The sequence below is a fragment of the Pistacia vera genome, unplaced genomic scaffold (genome assembly GCF_008641045.1).
Source record: "Pistacia vera cultivar Batoury unplaced genomic scaffold, PisVer_v2 Contig132, whole genome shotgun sequence".
In the NCBI taxonomy this organism is placed as follows: Eukaryota; Viridiplantae; Streptophyta; class Magnoliopsida; order Sapindales; family Anacardiaceae; genus Pistacia; species Pistacia vera.
The window spans coordinates 664,116-680,152 of record NW_022195380.1 but is presented as its reverse complement, the minus strand read 5'-3'; the positions used below and the strand labels follow the sequence as shown (position 1 = coordinate 680,152).

Genomic DNA, 16,037 nt, shown 5'->3' with positions numbered 1-16,037 from the left:
GATTAGTTTGACTATGTAATTAGAAAACAATTTCTTTCACCAGTGTAAAGTACATTTGAATACTCATCTATACATACAAAATATAACAACATGTGAGGAATGAGAACACTCTCGTTTTTTGTGTTTGTTTATTATTTTTAATTTTTTTTATAGAGGTACCTAACTATACAATATATAAATCTCAAGCATGCATAGCACAAGAAAGTTCATAGACGAAATTGTAAGATAGAACAAGAGTTTGTCCCGAATCTATATATTGTGGGACCTATTGCTTTACAAAAGGACCTATATATGACAAACTTGAAGGCTATTTGCAATGGCGTTGTTGATTTAATATTTCATGAAAAAAAAAAGGCCACCACTACTAAGTTCATAACCAGATAACAAAAAGAATCATCATGAGAAATTGAAATAATAAAAAAAAATTTTTGCAAATAAGAAATTGAAAATAATTAATTAAAGGAATGGAAACTCACAGGTAGATTATTTTTCTAGTATGCTCTGAGGATGCTGATGATGTAAAGGTGAAGAGCTCAAAAAGAAATAACGACAAATATATTTCTTTTAATTAGGGTAAAGGGTAGTTACTAGAATATTAACCCACCCCTTCCCCCCCGGTTTAACTTTTCAAACTCTATCATATCCTACTATCCTATAGTGAAATACGTATTTGTTTTAATATTGACTATTCAATTCAAAATCCAATCATATTCTATTCAACTCAAAACATTTAACAATTACATTTCTCAATAAAAGTTTATAAATGAATAAAAACACCCCCACCCACCCACGAAAATCATTGGAATAGCGCACGACCAGCTAGATCTGGTCGGTTGTGCACAGATTTAGCCGTTTCTAGCTAGATCTACCATGGAACTAGCCATTGACCACCAGATCTAGCCATTGACGACGATCATATCTTGGTTGTTATTGATGGTCAAATGACAACCAGAAATCCACAATAGTTTTCACTGGATTTCACCTCTACAATCGTTTGATAGGATTTCACCTTTAGCTTTATAGGATTTCGCCCACAAAGATAAGATAAATATTTTTTTGTGAATGATTGCCTCTAAGCTAGGCTAATATACAATAGGTTCTTAGTTTCTCTCTAAGGATACACTACAAGAATTTAGCCTTCTCACAACACAATAATTTGTCACTATAAATATCAAAATTGTGACCATTTCTCTAATGTGAGGAATTATATTGGTCACCAGGTTGGTCACATTAAGCTCGTACTCTTAAGTGTATGGTGACGAAAGAGCGTTTAGTCACCATAGCCTAATTATTTATTGTGACAATAATAATTTGTCACTTTAAACTAGTTTATTATAATAAATTATTTGTAACAATAGAAAACAATTTTTATCACTACAAGTAATATTTTGTCACAATTGATTTACATTTAAAGACCAAATGATAAGCTTTATGGTGAAAAAAAATCATATATTATAACAAAATTGATTTTGTCAAAATTGTGAATGGTGACTAAATTATTTGGTCATAATTTTAATAGTGACAGAAATTATTTGTCATTGACTTTATTGTGACAATATTTATTTTGTCACATGTTTGTTTATATGACAATATTTTTTTTTTTTTTGTCAAAAATTGTATAATGACAGAAATAATTTTTTTAAATATTTAATAGCATGACAAATAATTTTTAATACAAATATTGTTACATGACAAATTTTTTATTGTCAAAATAATATAGGCGTGACAAATATTTTGTGTCATCTCAATAATGATGATTTCTAAAGGCAGCTGATGTTTACAAGAGTCCTGAAACAAACTTTATCTTCATCCCCAGCATTTTCCTCTTCTTTGGCCTTCTCTTCCTCTTCTTCATTTGGTTCTGAGTAAGGATTGACAATTAGTGTTACGCTGGTTATTTTAATCTCCTCCTACACAAATGAGAGGAAAACAACATATAATGAGGGCAGGATTCAATAATTTAATTTAAGTCAACTAATTTTATGATCAAGGCAGATCTAGCAACTAATTTGTTCAGAACATACTAAAGTATCTTCATATAAATCATGAAATTTGTATTTCTAGATATGCAGCTTTTGATAAATCATGAACTTTGTGTTTCTATATATGCAGCTTTTGAGTTAAGTTGAAGCCAGTTTGATGCTCAACCTTCCAGATAACATATGTTACCAAATAATATACTGATTCCTAACACGGCATTCACCAAAATTCAAAAGGCATAAAGGACTAATATAAACAGAAAGTCTTGCTTCCCAAAAGGATCATATGCTAAACACACACTGCATCTATCATTAATCAGGGAATACCATTTAATTGTAAAACAAAAAGCAGTAAAAATTAGATACAGGTTTACAATATATGTAGTTTTGGAGAGATTAATGCTAAAAAAGAACTCACCAGAGGTCGATCATTGTCATCAAAAGGAACCTTCTCCATCACTACCAATGCAGTCAAACCACTAACAATTCCTCCAAAAACTGTATGTTTGAAGTTTAAATGATTTGCAGATTTATACAAAATGAAAAACTGGGAACCATTTGTGTGTGGACCATTGTTTGCCATACTAACAGCACCCCTTCCAGAGTGAAGCAACTTGGAGTTCACTTCATCTATGAAGGGCTTTCCCCATATAAATTCACCTCCTTTTCCAGTACCAGCAGGATCACCACCTTGAATCATAAAATAGAGGTACATAGCTCTGTATTTCATCTCTCATATCTAGTTCCTTTTAAACAAGTTAGACGGTAGGCAAGAGGCTTAATCCCCGAGACTCAACTCCTCAAGTCTCAAGGATTACAAAGCTCTTTTCTGTAGGTCTTACACCTTAAATTTTTAACAATGAGCAGTTCGAAGATTCCATATCCTAATGGGAAATAAATTCATTGGCCGACTTTTGGCTGATTTGTTATATCATAGACAATAATGGCGGTAGAAGTTCCTTTGTAGTACATTGGTGCCAAGCTATGGTACCTCTCTTGATCTATTGTATCCCAAATCTCAAACTTTACCGTGGCATCATTTACAACCAATGTTTGTGAGAAAAAGGCAACGCCTATAGTCGATTCCTACAAAAATTATATAAAAAAATCAAACTCTTGAAACCAAAAGGGGAAGGTTCACTAGCAACTATAAGTCGTCCAAAATACCTAAAATCAACAAATTGCTCAACAAAGCGCAACACAAGACTAGTCTTTCCAGCTCCAACATCTCCAAGCAAAACCTAAAGCATAAAGCACAAACAAACATCAATCAAAACCAAATTTCAGAAAAAATAAATACAAAGAATATATCAAAACATGGTAAAACATACAATTAAACATCAAAGTTCTAAACAACGCTAGCACCAGCAACTAATGAATGAAACACAGTTCCAAATCAAGACCACATCACAATTTTACATCATAATTCAACACAAGGAAGCAATACTACTTTTCGAAGCAAACCCACATGAATTATTTTGCAAATGAAACAAAGCCAAAATGTAATTTGCCCTAAAATCCATTCAATATTAGTAGCCATCATGTTAATCAAACATTTAATTAAACATGAAAACTCATAACAACACCATCACCATAAACAAACTAAAAAGATAAATGATAAAATAAGCTTTATGATTAGCAATTAATGAATAAACATAATTGTTATATGAATTTTGCTGAATCAAAATTAAATTTCAAAGCAAACCCAAATCAGAATTTTCCATCAAAATTAAGCATAAACAATCGATACCAATTTACAAAGTAAACCCACATCAGAACATGCAGAATTCTGATCATAATTCTGAAAAATTAAAATAAACCCACATCAAAGTTCGCCTAAAAAACCACAAAAAAATCATCAAAACAAAATGTCAAACAATTGACCCAGACCCATCTAAGAATCAACCAAAATAAAGAAATGAAACAAGTCAAAATTACAAAAAGCTAACCAATCTGGCATTCATGTTTTCGTTTCCGATGGTGGCCACGAGGACGAGATCAAAATTAGAGCAAAAGGAATAAAGAAAGAAAATGGGGAAAATTGAGAGGGTTGATGCGGAAAAAAGAAAGGTTAAAGGGGAAATGGGAAGGTTTCTCAACAAAAACCCTTCTTCTCTTCCTCGCTTTGTAAGGGCATGTGTGGGATTTTTTTTTTTTTTTTTTTCCATCGGTTTCAAAGGGTTTTTAATTAGACTAGTTACGAGGTATTCTAAATCCATTGTTTTATCAGATTTTTTATATACTGGCTTTGACTGTCTAAAAAACCCTCTAAAACCAATGTAGCGTATTTTTAAGGGTTTATAAAACAACCCAAATTAGGGTATTTTGATTGGTTTTAAAATTTTATTTCACAAATACCCTATCCACTATAAAATTATCCCAATTATATCAAAAAAAAAATTAACCATATTATGCACGTCTCCAAACATATTAAATATAAAATAATTTTAAGCAATCATAAAAAAAAAATTAAAATCTCATTTCTAGATGCTTTCTTGAAGAAGTAGAGCTACAATTTATCAATCATTCCAGATGTTACAAAGAATGACGAAGAAGAATAAGGAGACTTTATCACATTTGAAGTTATAAAATTCTAATAAGTAGAAAACAAATAAAGAACTCATACCTTGTAATTGAAAAAATAAAACTCCCAAGTACTGGTTGAAGTTGGTATAAAATTTATGGGCATATATGTATATTTATCATTTTAAAAAAGTGTCAGAACCGCTTGAAAATAAACTCTCAAGCACATGTTGGGTGTTTTAAAAACCACAACTAAAAACCCCTCAAAACAACTGCGGTGGTTTACCCTCAAAACTGCTACGGTGGTTTACCCTCATAACCACTACCATAAAACTCCCAAGTGGACCCTAAGAAATCTAAAGGTACACGAAAGCGATTGCATTTATTTTATTTTATGTTTTAAGTTTTTAATTAAAAATGAAAATGTTTATTTACAGTAATAATTACTGTTAATTTTTTATTTTTAAATTTTGATTCACTTAAAAAAAACTATTTAAAGGTTATTTTGATTTTTTTTTAAATAATTGGTGACAAATAAAATTAAGGATGTTCTAGGATGTCATTAATAATTTTTTTGAAAAATATTTGTAATTTGGGAAATTGTTGAAAAATAAATTATTCTAGTAATTTTTTTTCTTGCAATAAGATAATTTATACATGTTTAGATAAGAAAATAATTTTAAATTTTTGAAATAAAAATTAAATTCTTCATAATTCATATACTTAATGACATAATTATTAAACGTGTCTAATGGGATAAATGTCATTAAACACAATGTATGTGGCTGCTAGAGATGAAATATCGAAATTCTCTTATGTTTTTATCAGGCCCATAAAGGCCACACATCTACTTTAACTGCCAATATTTAGAAAGACTTGTAATGGGCCCAAATAGTTTTACTAAAAATATCATCGTTTGGAGATGAGTACTTCTAAATGCAATCCTTGAATTGAAATCATTTTTAATTAAATTTTTGTTACTTAATTCTTGTTCGTAATTATTCTTGTGTTAAATAATTTCTAAAGAACCCTCCCTCCTTCCCTCCCTCTTCTTTTTTGGCCTTTTTTACCAGGCCCAAGCCCATAAAGGCTCACACATCAACTTTAACTACCAACGTTTAGAAAGACTTGTGATTGAGCCAAATAGCATTACTAAAAAGATAATCATTTGGAGATGAGTACTTTTAAATACACTCCTTGAATGAAAATCATCTTTAGTTCGATTTTTGTTACTTAATTCTTACTCTTAGTAATTATTCTTGTGTTAAATAATTTCTGAAGTAACACCCCCTCCCCGTTTCTGATGTTTTTTATTAGGCCCATAAAGGCCCATACTTGACTTTAATTGCTACCATACTTGACTTTAATTGCTAACGTTTAGAAAGACTTATAATGGGCCCAAATAACATTACTAAAAAAGATCATCGTTTGGAGAAGAGCACTTCTAAATGCACTCCTTCAGTCGAAAACATCTTTAATTTGATTTCGCTACTTAATTCTTTTAATGAGTTTTTTTTTTTTAATGACATATGTTATTGCTTAAAACTTGAGAAGAATGACAAATAGTTGTATGCACATTAATTATGTTTTTTTAGCAAATTTTTGTCACAAAATATCACATTTAATTTGACTCAAATATTTTGTCACTAATACCTCGATTTTAACATTTACAAATGATTTTTTTTTTTTTTTTGTAATGATAAATAATTCTTTTATAATAAATTAGTTTGTAATTATAGCATGTATTACTAAATATAGTGACTAAAGTTTTTTATGACAAATATGGCTTGCCACGATAAACAATTTATCTCGGCGCTTAAATTTTGATTCAAACATTTTGTCATTAATATCTCAATTTCAGCATATATTATGACAATTTATTTTTGTAACAATAAATAAATTCTTTTGGGACAAAATAATTTGTAGTTATAGCATGTATAACTAAATATAGTGACTAAAATGTTTTATGACAAAATATGTTTGTCACAATAAACAATTTACCTAGGTGCCAAAATTTGGCGCCAAAAATTTGTGACGAAATATTATGATAAAATTGTTTTTCTTCACTATATTTCTTATGGATTTCTTTATTGTAATAAAATATTATGACAATATTTTTTTTAGTCACTATATATTCCCTTTGTCATACTTAATGTGATGTTTTTTTTTATTTTGTCACAATATGTATATTACTTGTGACAAAATAGCTTTTGATAAAATTAATTTTGTCACAATATAATATATTTCTTGTAGTGATATGAGTTTGAATACAAATGAGAGAATTAACTTGGGTTTGCAAGATTGATTGTTAGATGTTGCACTATTATCTCTCTTCTCTTATATTTTTTTCTTGCAATAAATTGCCCTATTTAAGTCTTCACAAACCCCTGAAAGATTAGAGTTGTTGTTGCATTTAATGCACTTCTGTAAAGTTGTAGAACCCAGAGGAACGAGCATTCCAACCTCAAGAACGAGTGTTCCTAACACCAACGGTCATTTTTCTTTGAATTTTAGGGTTTCGAATGGTCGTTCCCCTACATGGATTGGTCGTTCCCCTATCGCAAATGGGCGTTCCATCTTGGATCTCTTCAAGTTCAAAAATTCTAGACTTGGAATGGTGTCGTTCCTTCTTGGAACAGCTTGATGAACTCTAGGAATAAGCGTTCATTGAGGTCGTTCTTTCTTGACTTGAAGTTTCCACAACTTTGAAAAATTCTATTTTCTCTCAATTTTTTTGTTTGTTTCTCTAGAAAATGTTATACTTTCCTAGCTTCTTCTCGTTCAATCCTAGGATTCTCACATATAACATGAAACGTAACTAATACTATTAAATATAATCTTTTAGCTTTGGAATATAATGGAACTTTCCATCCCTTTACATGTAATCATGCTCTTAAGTAAGCGCTATTGATTGGTTTGGACTTTTGAGGAGTGGAAGGGTAGTAAGAGCTAGTGGTGATCGGTTCAAAATATGCTGCATTTTTTGAAGGAATCGGAATCGACCGGTTCCAAAGTTTTGAAATCGGAACCAGAATCGAAACCGGTTGGTTCCAGTTCCTAGAAACTTGGAACCAAAACCTGAAACATAGGTTCCAAATCCTATTCCAATACCCGAATAATTACATTACCCCCTACTTTGTACAAATACACCCCCAAAAAATTACATATACACCCACAATAGTTTACAAAAATTATAATTTAATCTCGATTCCTATCCAGGTATCCAGACCTCGATTCCGGCTTTGGTTCTCAGTTCCAGCATTATAGGAACCAGGGCCGAACTTGGGAATTCCCAATTCTAATTTTCCAGAACCGATGGGTACTACCCACCGATTGAGGTTCTATCTTTTACCCATGCTCACCCCTAGTAAGAGCAATTTGATTGAGATAGAAATAGTAAAGAAAATAATTCCTACATACATGAACGTGACTTGGATAATTAGAGAAGCCCGAGAGACATACATGCACTAGAAAATCCTAGTTTTTTAAAATTGTTATCAAAATATATGTAAGCGGTAAAAGAAGCAAATGAATTTTTATTACAATTATATCATTACTTAAAACAAGATATAAAGGATAAAAAATATGGTGAGGGCTAAAAATAAAATCCCTTTAGAACAATAACTTATTATTAAATATTCAAACATGAGAATTTAACTCTTAGAACTTGTTTACTTTGTGAATTAAGACAAAATTATGGGAATGGGCCTAGTTTAATTCAAGATGTGTATTTAATAAAAGTGAAGTAATTTTTAGTCCCCATTGTGTTTCTCTTTAGTCCTCATCTTAAAATTGACGTGAGGATATAATTATACTAAAAAAATATATATTTCTTCTTTCTTCTTCCATACTTTTTTTTCAAAGCTTTATATTTGCAGTTATAAAAAATTCTAAAATAAGTTTGATAAAAATAAAATATAAGATCAAGTCAATCAATGTCGTTGTCATATGATTGTAGATTAATTTTTTACCGTATCATGACCTCAAAACTCTTGCAATCAAGACCTCAAAACTCTTACAATCAAGTAATCACTCCTAAATCTCATATTGATAGAAGAAAAGTCCTAATTTTTAAATTTTTTTTTTTTTCTAGGTTTCTTGTTCTCCTTTTAGAGGATGCAACGTTTAGTCCTAGAAGAAGATGACATTCTTAATTTCGGTCATATGAGTTTCTATATGGATCTAATACTAATTTGGAGATGTGTTTTAATAGGATGAAATTTAAGTGCTGTACTTTAATTTTTTTTTAATTTATTTATTTATTTTGGTTAGTATATTTAAGTAAGATTTAGAAAGAAAAGAAAAACCAATAAATAAAAATTTTCATTCCCATTAAAACAAAACTCCTCTATCACAAATTTCCACACTTCTAAATCCTATTTTGACAGAAGAAAATATGGTTTCATTCCTATTAAAATAAAACATCCCAATCACAAAATTCACATTATTTGATTGATTTAAATTTACTTTTAATTTTGGATATCCACAAAAATAAAACTTTGAAGTAAAAGTATGGAAGAACAGATTAAACCTTTTTTTTTTTTTTTTTTTTTAATAACATCATCTCTTAAATTTGAAGATGGGTTAAAGAGCAAAATAGTGGGACCTTTTCCTTGGAATGTCCATTCCTTAAAAGATGGTGGATTTGGACTACAGGTCAAATGATGGATTCGGATTACTGGTCAAAGCCTAGGAGTTCACATTTCATTCTCATTGTAAATATGAGAAATGAGTTTTAACCTTAATTAATTTTATCAATAGCCCCATCTTCTATTTCAATGATAGTAAAACTGAAATATTAATTAAATTTAATGTTTTAAAACCATATATATTTTCATTAATTGATTTTTTTTTTTAAATACGAGGAACCATAATAAATCTTAAAAACACATCGATTTAATTGCTAAATAAAGATGATATAACACAGTTAAAATAAAATAAAGAGAATATTTATTTCAATTACATTATTCTATTTAAATAAACAATTGGTAGTATCAAATATATCTATTTTCTCTAAAAAAAAATAATTTCTTTTTTATTCGTTGAAAGATTACAAATAATTCATGATAAAAAAGAAAAGAAAAATTAATTTGTAGGCAACATAAAAGATAAAACCATAAATGAAAATATGATTAAAATCAATATATATAATCATTGGATGGAAAAGAAGAAAGTTGGATGTGAGGGATCTCCATAATTTAAATGAAAAACAAAAGCAGTGACTATTTTATGCAAACAAGAATATTGCTAAGTACACCCTCTCATTTACTAATTACCACGTATTAGAAATTTTATTATAATTTTATTCTTTCAATGGGGCAGCTAGTAAAATGTGTGGGGTACAAATATCACTTCCTTTTAAATATGAAGACACTTTTTTTACCCTATTTTGAATTTAATTTTTTTATTTATCTTTTAAATAAATAAATTTAAATGTTAATTATATTATAATTAAAAAAATTATTGAACGAAAATGTTAGTATTTTAGATATTAAAAAAAATTAGGTTCCTTTACTGATGGTCGGTACCGAAGTTCTCAATAGGTCATCATCGCCAGATAAGGATCAGTTCTTTGTAGGGGTAAGCGGTTCCGTGTACCCTCCATTTTTTAGGGAAACCGGAACCAAAACCACACAGTGCAGGTTCTAAAAAAAAGGAACCGGAACCGAAACCGCACAGTGCAGGTTCTTCAATTCAAGGAACCGGAACCTAAAATGCAGGTTCCGGTTCCTTTTCGGGGTACCTTGTATAAAATCAATTACCCCCTATTAGTTTAAAAAATGACAGAAATACCTTAAATGTTTACAAATACACCCCTAACAAATTTTGATTATTCATTCATTTGTGTCCAATGTAACTCATAATCTGTAATCTCTAAGCAATACTTGAATTCAATCAATTCATCACAATTCACATACAATTTGTCAATCAAAACCAAAACACAAACAATTATTCATCACAAATTAATGTTATAATTGGACAATTTGGTATTTATAATATACTAAATATAATTTGGTAAATTTAATATTATAAATTAGTAATGTTATAATTAATTAAGTGATCATACTACAATGTAAATTGTAATGTTATATTTAATTAAGTAATATACTATTTAATTATAATATAATATTATAATTAATTAAATTGTTAATCATTTAATTAAGTATTGTAATATTGTTTATAATAGAATGTTATAATTAATTAAGTAATCATACCATAAATTTATAATGTATTTATACTTAATAAAAAAATTTTTTCCTAATAGCCCATTAATTAAGTATGTTGTAAATTAGTAAATTACTAATGTTTATAATATAATGTCATAATCAATTAAGTATCATTTAATATATATGTTATATAATTATATGACATATAATAATAATATAATGTAATATTATAATGAATTAGTAATCATACTATAAATCTATAATTTAATATTATAATTAATTAAATTTCAAATCATTTAATTAATATACTAATGTTTATAATGGAATGTTATAATTGATTAAGTAATCATATTATAAATAATAAGGTAATGTTATAATTATTAAATTTTTAATCGTTTAATTAAGTAATGTAATAATATAGTAAATTACTAATATTTTAAATGTAATGATATAAATTCATAACTAATTATGTATCATTTAACTATGTAATGCTATGATAATTAAGTGATTATAATATAATGTAATATAATAATGTTATAATTTAATTGAGTAATTATTTAACTAATGTAATGTTAATTAATGTTTATAATGAAATGTTTAAGGGTATTTTAAATTAATTAATTTCTAATAATTTAATTAAGATTGTGCTAATGTTTATGTAGTAATAGTAATTACTAATGTTTAAAAATATATATCATCATAATCATTTAAGTAATCATTTAATTATATAATTTATAATTAATATGTATCATACTATAATGTAATGTTAGTGAACTAAGTAATCATTTATAGATCTTTAATGTTATATTATAAATTAAAATTTTAATTATTTAATTAAGTATAAATAAATAATATGAGTAAATTACTAATGTTTATAATAAGAGTTATATTTATAACTATTAAGTAATCATTTAACTATGTAAACTATAATTAATTAAGTGATCATAATATTGTAATATAATAATGTTATAATTTAATTAGTAATTATTAAGTATAATGTAATATTAATTAATTAAATTTCTAATCATTTAATTAAGCAATCATTTGTTTATAATGTAATGTTATATTAATGTATATAATATAAAGTCATAATCAATTAAATAATTATCTAATTATGTAATGTTATAATTAATTATTAATCAACTAATCATACTATAATGAAATAGTGAAATGTTACAATGAATTAAGTAATCATACTATAAGTCTTTAATATAAATTATATTATTTTTTAATAGAATATTATAATTAATTAAGTAATCATTTATTATAATGTAATGTTAAAATTAATTACATATCGTACTATAAATTTATAATGTAATTGTAATTAATTAAATTTCTAATCATTTATTAAGTATTATGCTAATGTTTATGTAGTAAATTAGTAATTACTAATATTATAATATATTTCATAATCAATTAAGTAATCATTTAATTATGAATGTTATAATTAATTATATAATTATACTATATGTAATGTTATAGTGATTAACTATTAAGTAATCATACATAATTTTTAATGTAATATTATAATTAATTAAATTTTTAATCATTTAATTAAGTTTATACTAATGTTTATAATAAATTTTATCATTTAAGTATTATACTATAATCTATAATGTATGCATATTAATTAAATTTCTAATTATTTAATTAAGTATACTATGTTATAACTTATAAGTCAATTAATTAAGTAAGTAATCAATTAATGTAATGCTATAATTAATTATACTATAAATCAATTAAGTAATGTTATAAAATTATAATTAATTAAGTAATCATTTAACTATAATGTAATGTATAATTGATAAGTATGATATTTAACTAGTAATTAAATTTATTAATGTTTATCTTTTATCATATATAATTAATTAATTACTAATTTATTATAGATATTAGAACTTGATAATTGAAGTAAATAACTAAATATATTATTACTCAATCAAAATACTATTTTATTAAAATAATTCTTTTAATAACATTAAAAATGTAAAACACTTTAATTGGATGATAATTCCAATTATTCACTTAACTAATCAAACTTTAAATTAATGTATTATAATATATTAAACTTTAATATGGTATAATTTATATTTAATAAGTATATTATATGTCGTATATTTATTAATTAGGTTATTCTAATTTTAACTTTTTCTATTTTAAATTTTTTATATGTAAAATAATAAAAACCCTCCATTATTCACATTTCACAATATTTCATTGTAGTCCAGGTTCCAAACAGGTTTTCAAACACAGGTTCAAAATAAGTTCTAAAACAGTTTTCAAACAGGTGTCAAAACAGGTTCCAAACAGGTTCCAAAACAAGTTCTAAAACAGGTTCCAAACAGGTTTCAAAACAGGTTCCAAAACAGGTTCCAAACAGGTTTCAAAAGTTGGTTCCAAACCGGGTACCCCTACAGGTTCCAAACAGGGTACATTTTTTATAGGTTTCAATTCCGGTTCTGGTTCCGGTTTCGGTTTCTCCACACATAAGAACCAGAACCGGAATCACACAGTATCGATTCCAAAAAATTAGAACCGGAACCTATCTACACAGTACCAGTTCCAGGTAGATTCCGGTTTCAATTCCGATTCTATCTCTAGGTTCCGATTCTACCCGCTATCCATGCTCACCCGTCACTTCTTTGAGGCAAATAGCAGCTTTAAATTGGTCACAGCATTTGTCGCCAATATATTATCAAGTCAGTGGCCGCTAACCTTGAGCGCACTAACTATGATGATAGACGCACATGCAGTGACTAGCCGCCAACCAACAAGTTTAACCAGAATTATATAGTTTTTATTTTCTTAATGAGATAAAATAATATTTTTATTGATTAAAAAATATGATAATTCACAATATAATAAAGAAAAATATATTTTTATTTTGATATTAACTTGACAAATATTATTTGTTAAATGATCTTATGTATTATACCAATATTATTTTTATAATATTTAATATCTACTTACATTAATACTTTATTTTTAATATTCTAGATTATTATTCATAGGATTAATTTTTTGAATTAAAAATGTAACTACAAATAAAATACTATTCCACCATCTAATCAAATCCTTTTTGCTAGTTAAGTAACCACTTGATTTAAAAACTTAAACTTCCAAATTAAATAACCACATGACTAAAAAACTTAAACTTCTAGATGAAAGCAAGATTAATATTTAAGACTAACGCATACAATTAATTTTCTGAACATAATTTGATAGTTTAGAGGGCTCATCAAAAGCTTATAATTTATATATATTTATTTAAGCAGGTGATGTCGTAGCATTTTGGATTGAAATATTGTGGCTTAAATTCTTGACTTAATAAATTTCTCCAACGGTGGTAAGAGATGTCGAATTGTAGTTAAATGTAACTACTTTCAACTATACACATATCACTTGGCAGGGGTGGACCTAGAAATTAATTTTTGATAGGGCAAGTTCAAAATTATATAATATAAAATAGAGGGTCTAAGTTCTTTGGAAAAAATAGATAAAGTAGAGAAGCTTGCCCTACGTCTAAGTTCTTTTTCAAAGCGGATTCATCCTCGAGTAGTCTAATGAGCACTTCTCTTTCTTTTTATCTTGTTTGATATGATGAGATAGACAAAAAAAAGAGGTGAGGTTCACATTTTTGTTGTGTTTGTTTTATTTTGTTTCTAACCCAGGACATATCCTGAGATAGGAACAGGTCTTTTTATTGTTTTCTTTTAGTTCGGTATAGACTTTTGATGTTTGTTTCCTTAACTCAGGGGGTGTCGTGAGGTAGGAAGAGAAGGGTGTTTGCCTTCTCTCTGTTTTTTTGCATCCTTTAGTCTTGTATAGGCTAATTGATTCTATTGGTCCTAACTCAAGGTTCGTCCTAAGGTAGGAAGCCGTTTTTGTTATAGCCTCCTTGTACATTCTCTTTCTACTTATGCTTACCTACTTACCCAAAAGAAATAGAGAAAAATTAAATGAGTGGAGTCAAATTTAGAAATATTATATATAAATACAGGGTGGTCAAAACAAAAAACCAATCCAAATTAATGAAATTTGTTTTTGAGTGGGGTCACCAGCCCCCACTCATCCTACTTGGCTTCGCCCATGACCATTGGATCAAAAAAAAAAAATGAACACTTAATAATGAGTGCTAAAAAATGAAGTCAAGAATTTAAGTTATAGTATCTAACTTAAATTCTTCGTATATATTGTGATGCTTAATTAAGATATATTACGTAACGAAGTTGCTTCTAATAACAGAAGAAAAAAAAAATTCATATTAATGGTTGGATATGGACGTGGAGTAGAATATTAAATAAGAAGAAAATTTCAGTACATTAATGTCATAATACGTGATCTGAAACATCGTCACTTATTGATACATTATCGATAACCTAATAATGGAAATCCATTATTATTTCAAGGCATATATAGCTAATAAAATCATTCATAAATCAATGAATGATTTAACTGCACTAATCTTTTGAGCACTTGTAGCCAGCAGGGATTGGGCAATTGATCTCACAGGTCTTGAGCACTGAGGTCAAAGTATCAGCAATCTTTTCCGATTCCTTATATTTATCAGGAACAGCCTTGCAAAGGCATGTAGCGGCTTTAGTAGCATCAACCTCTTTAAGGTACTTGCAGCAACCTGGGCAGTCCTTATCTAATTTTTCACCCAAGGCCGCCTTCTTCAACGTACCGTGACAATGAAAACTTACTCCATCCTTCTTGCATTGCTTTTCCTTCTTCTCTTCCTCTGCTGATGTGGAAGGAACTGAAATTAGCACCAAAGCGAAGAAGAGAAGTAATGCCAAAGCAATTCCCTTCGATGAAGCCATTGGTTTCTTAACTAGAGCTCTGAAAATATAGTGTTTAGATTAATGTGTGTAGTTTGTGAAGAATAGGGGAGCTGCATTGGGTTTATATAAGAGGAAACTTTATATTTGCATGAAATATAATATTGTCTCATGCTGATCATGCGTCTGTAAAAATATTATTTGTAAATGTTGTGTTTTAGTTTTAAATTAATTAATGCATGTACATTTTGTACAATTATATTATTATAAAACTAATTTTAATAATTTTACTCCTTTGAATTTTTTTTTTTTTCAAATGATCACAGCTGGTTGCTTCTCATTGGCTAATTGCACATGTTCATGTAGTGTATTTGCGGGAAAATGAGATTAATAATCTCAAATATAAGTACCATGATCATGGAATCTGGGATTCATCATAAGGCAAAATCTTCAGAGATAATAAGTAATTTGATTTGATTTTTCCGGAGAAAAAGGATTTCTATTTCTAAGTTTTATAATTACTCTGGGTTTCATTGATTATATTTGGAGATGGTCCAGATAGTTATTAACAGCCAATTTAATCT

General features: G+C 27.7%; 2 protein-coding genes across 2 annotated transcripts; both read right to left on the bottom strand.

The window, feature by feature from the left end:
* Positions 1–2,879: 2,879 nt before the first annotated feature.
* LOC116122181 (ras-related protein RABF2a-like) lies at positions 2,880–4,147 on the bottom strand. The gene is made up of 3 exons (XM_031408086.1): positions 3,929–4,147; positions 3,128–3,220; positions 2,880–3,065 (listed from the first exon to the last, which is right to left on the bottom strand). The coding sequence occupies exons 1-3, from the start codon at positions 4,145–4,147 to the stop codon at positions 2,880–2,882; spliced, it is 498 nt and encodes a 165-aa protein (XP_031263946.1).
* A 10,982-nt stretch (positions 4,148–15,129) lies between these two features.
* LOC116122180 lies at positions 15,130–15,495 on the bottom strand. Its single transcript, XM_031408085.1, has one exon. The coding sequence runs from the start codon at positions 15,493–15,495 to the stop codon at positions 15,130–15,132; it is 366 nt and encodes a 121-aa protein (XP_031263945.1).
* Positions 15,496–16,037: the final 542 nt, after the last annotated feature.

Coding starts and splice junctions, on each gene's coding strand:
- LOC116122181 (XM_031408086.1), bottom strand. CDS start 4,147: ATGGAAAAAAAAAAAAAAAAAAATCCCACACATGCCCTTACAAAGCGA. Junction 3,221..3,928: donor AAAACATGAATGCCAGATTG/GTTAGCTTTTTG, acceptor TTTATGCTTTAG/GTTTTGCTTGGAGATGTTGG. Junction 3,066..3,127: donor GGTATTTTGGACGACTTATA/GTTGCTAGTGAA, acceptor TAATTTTTGTAG/GAATCGACTATAGGCGTTGC.
- LOC116122180 (XM_031408085.1), bottom strand. CDS start 15,495: ATGGCTTCATCGAAGGGAATTGCTTTGGCATTACTTCTCTTCTTCGCT.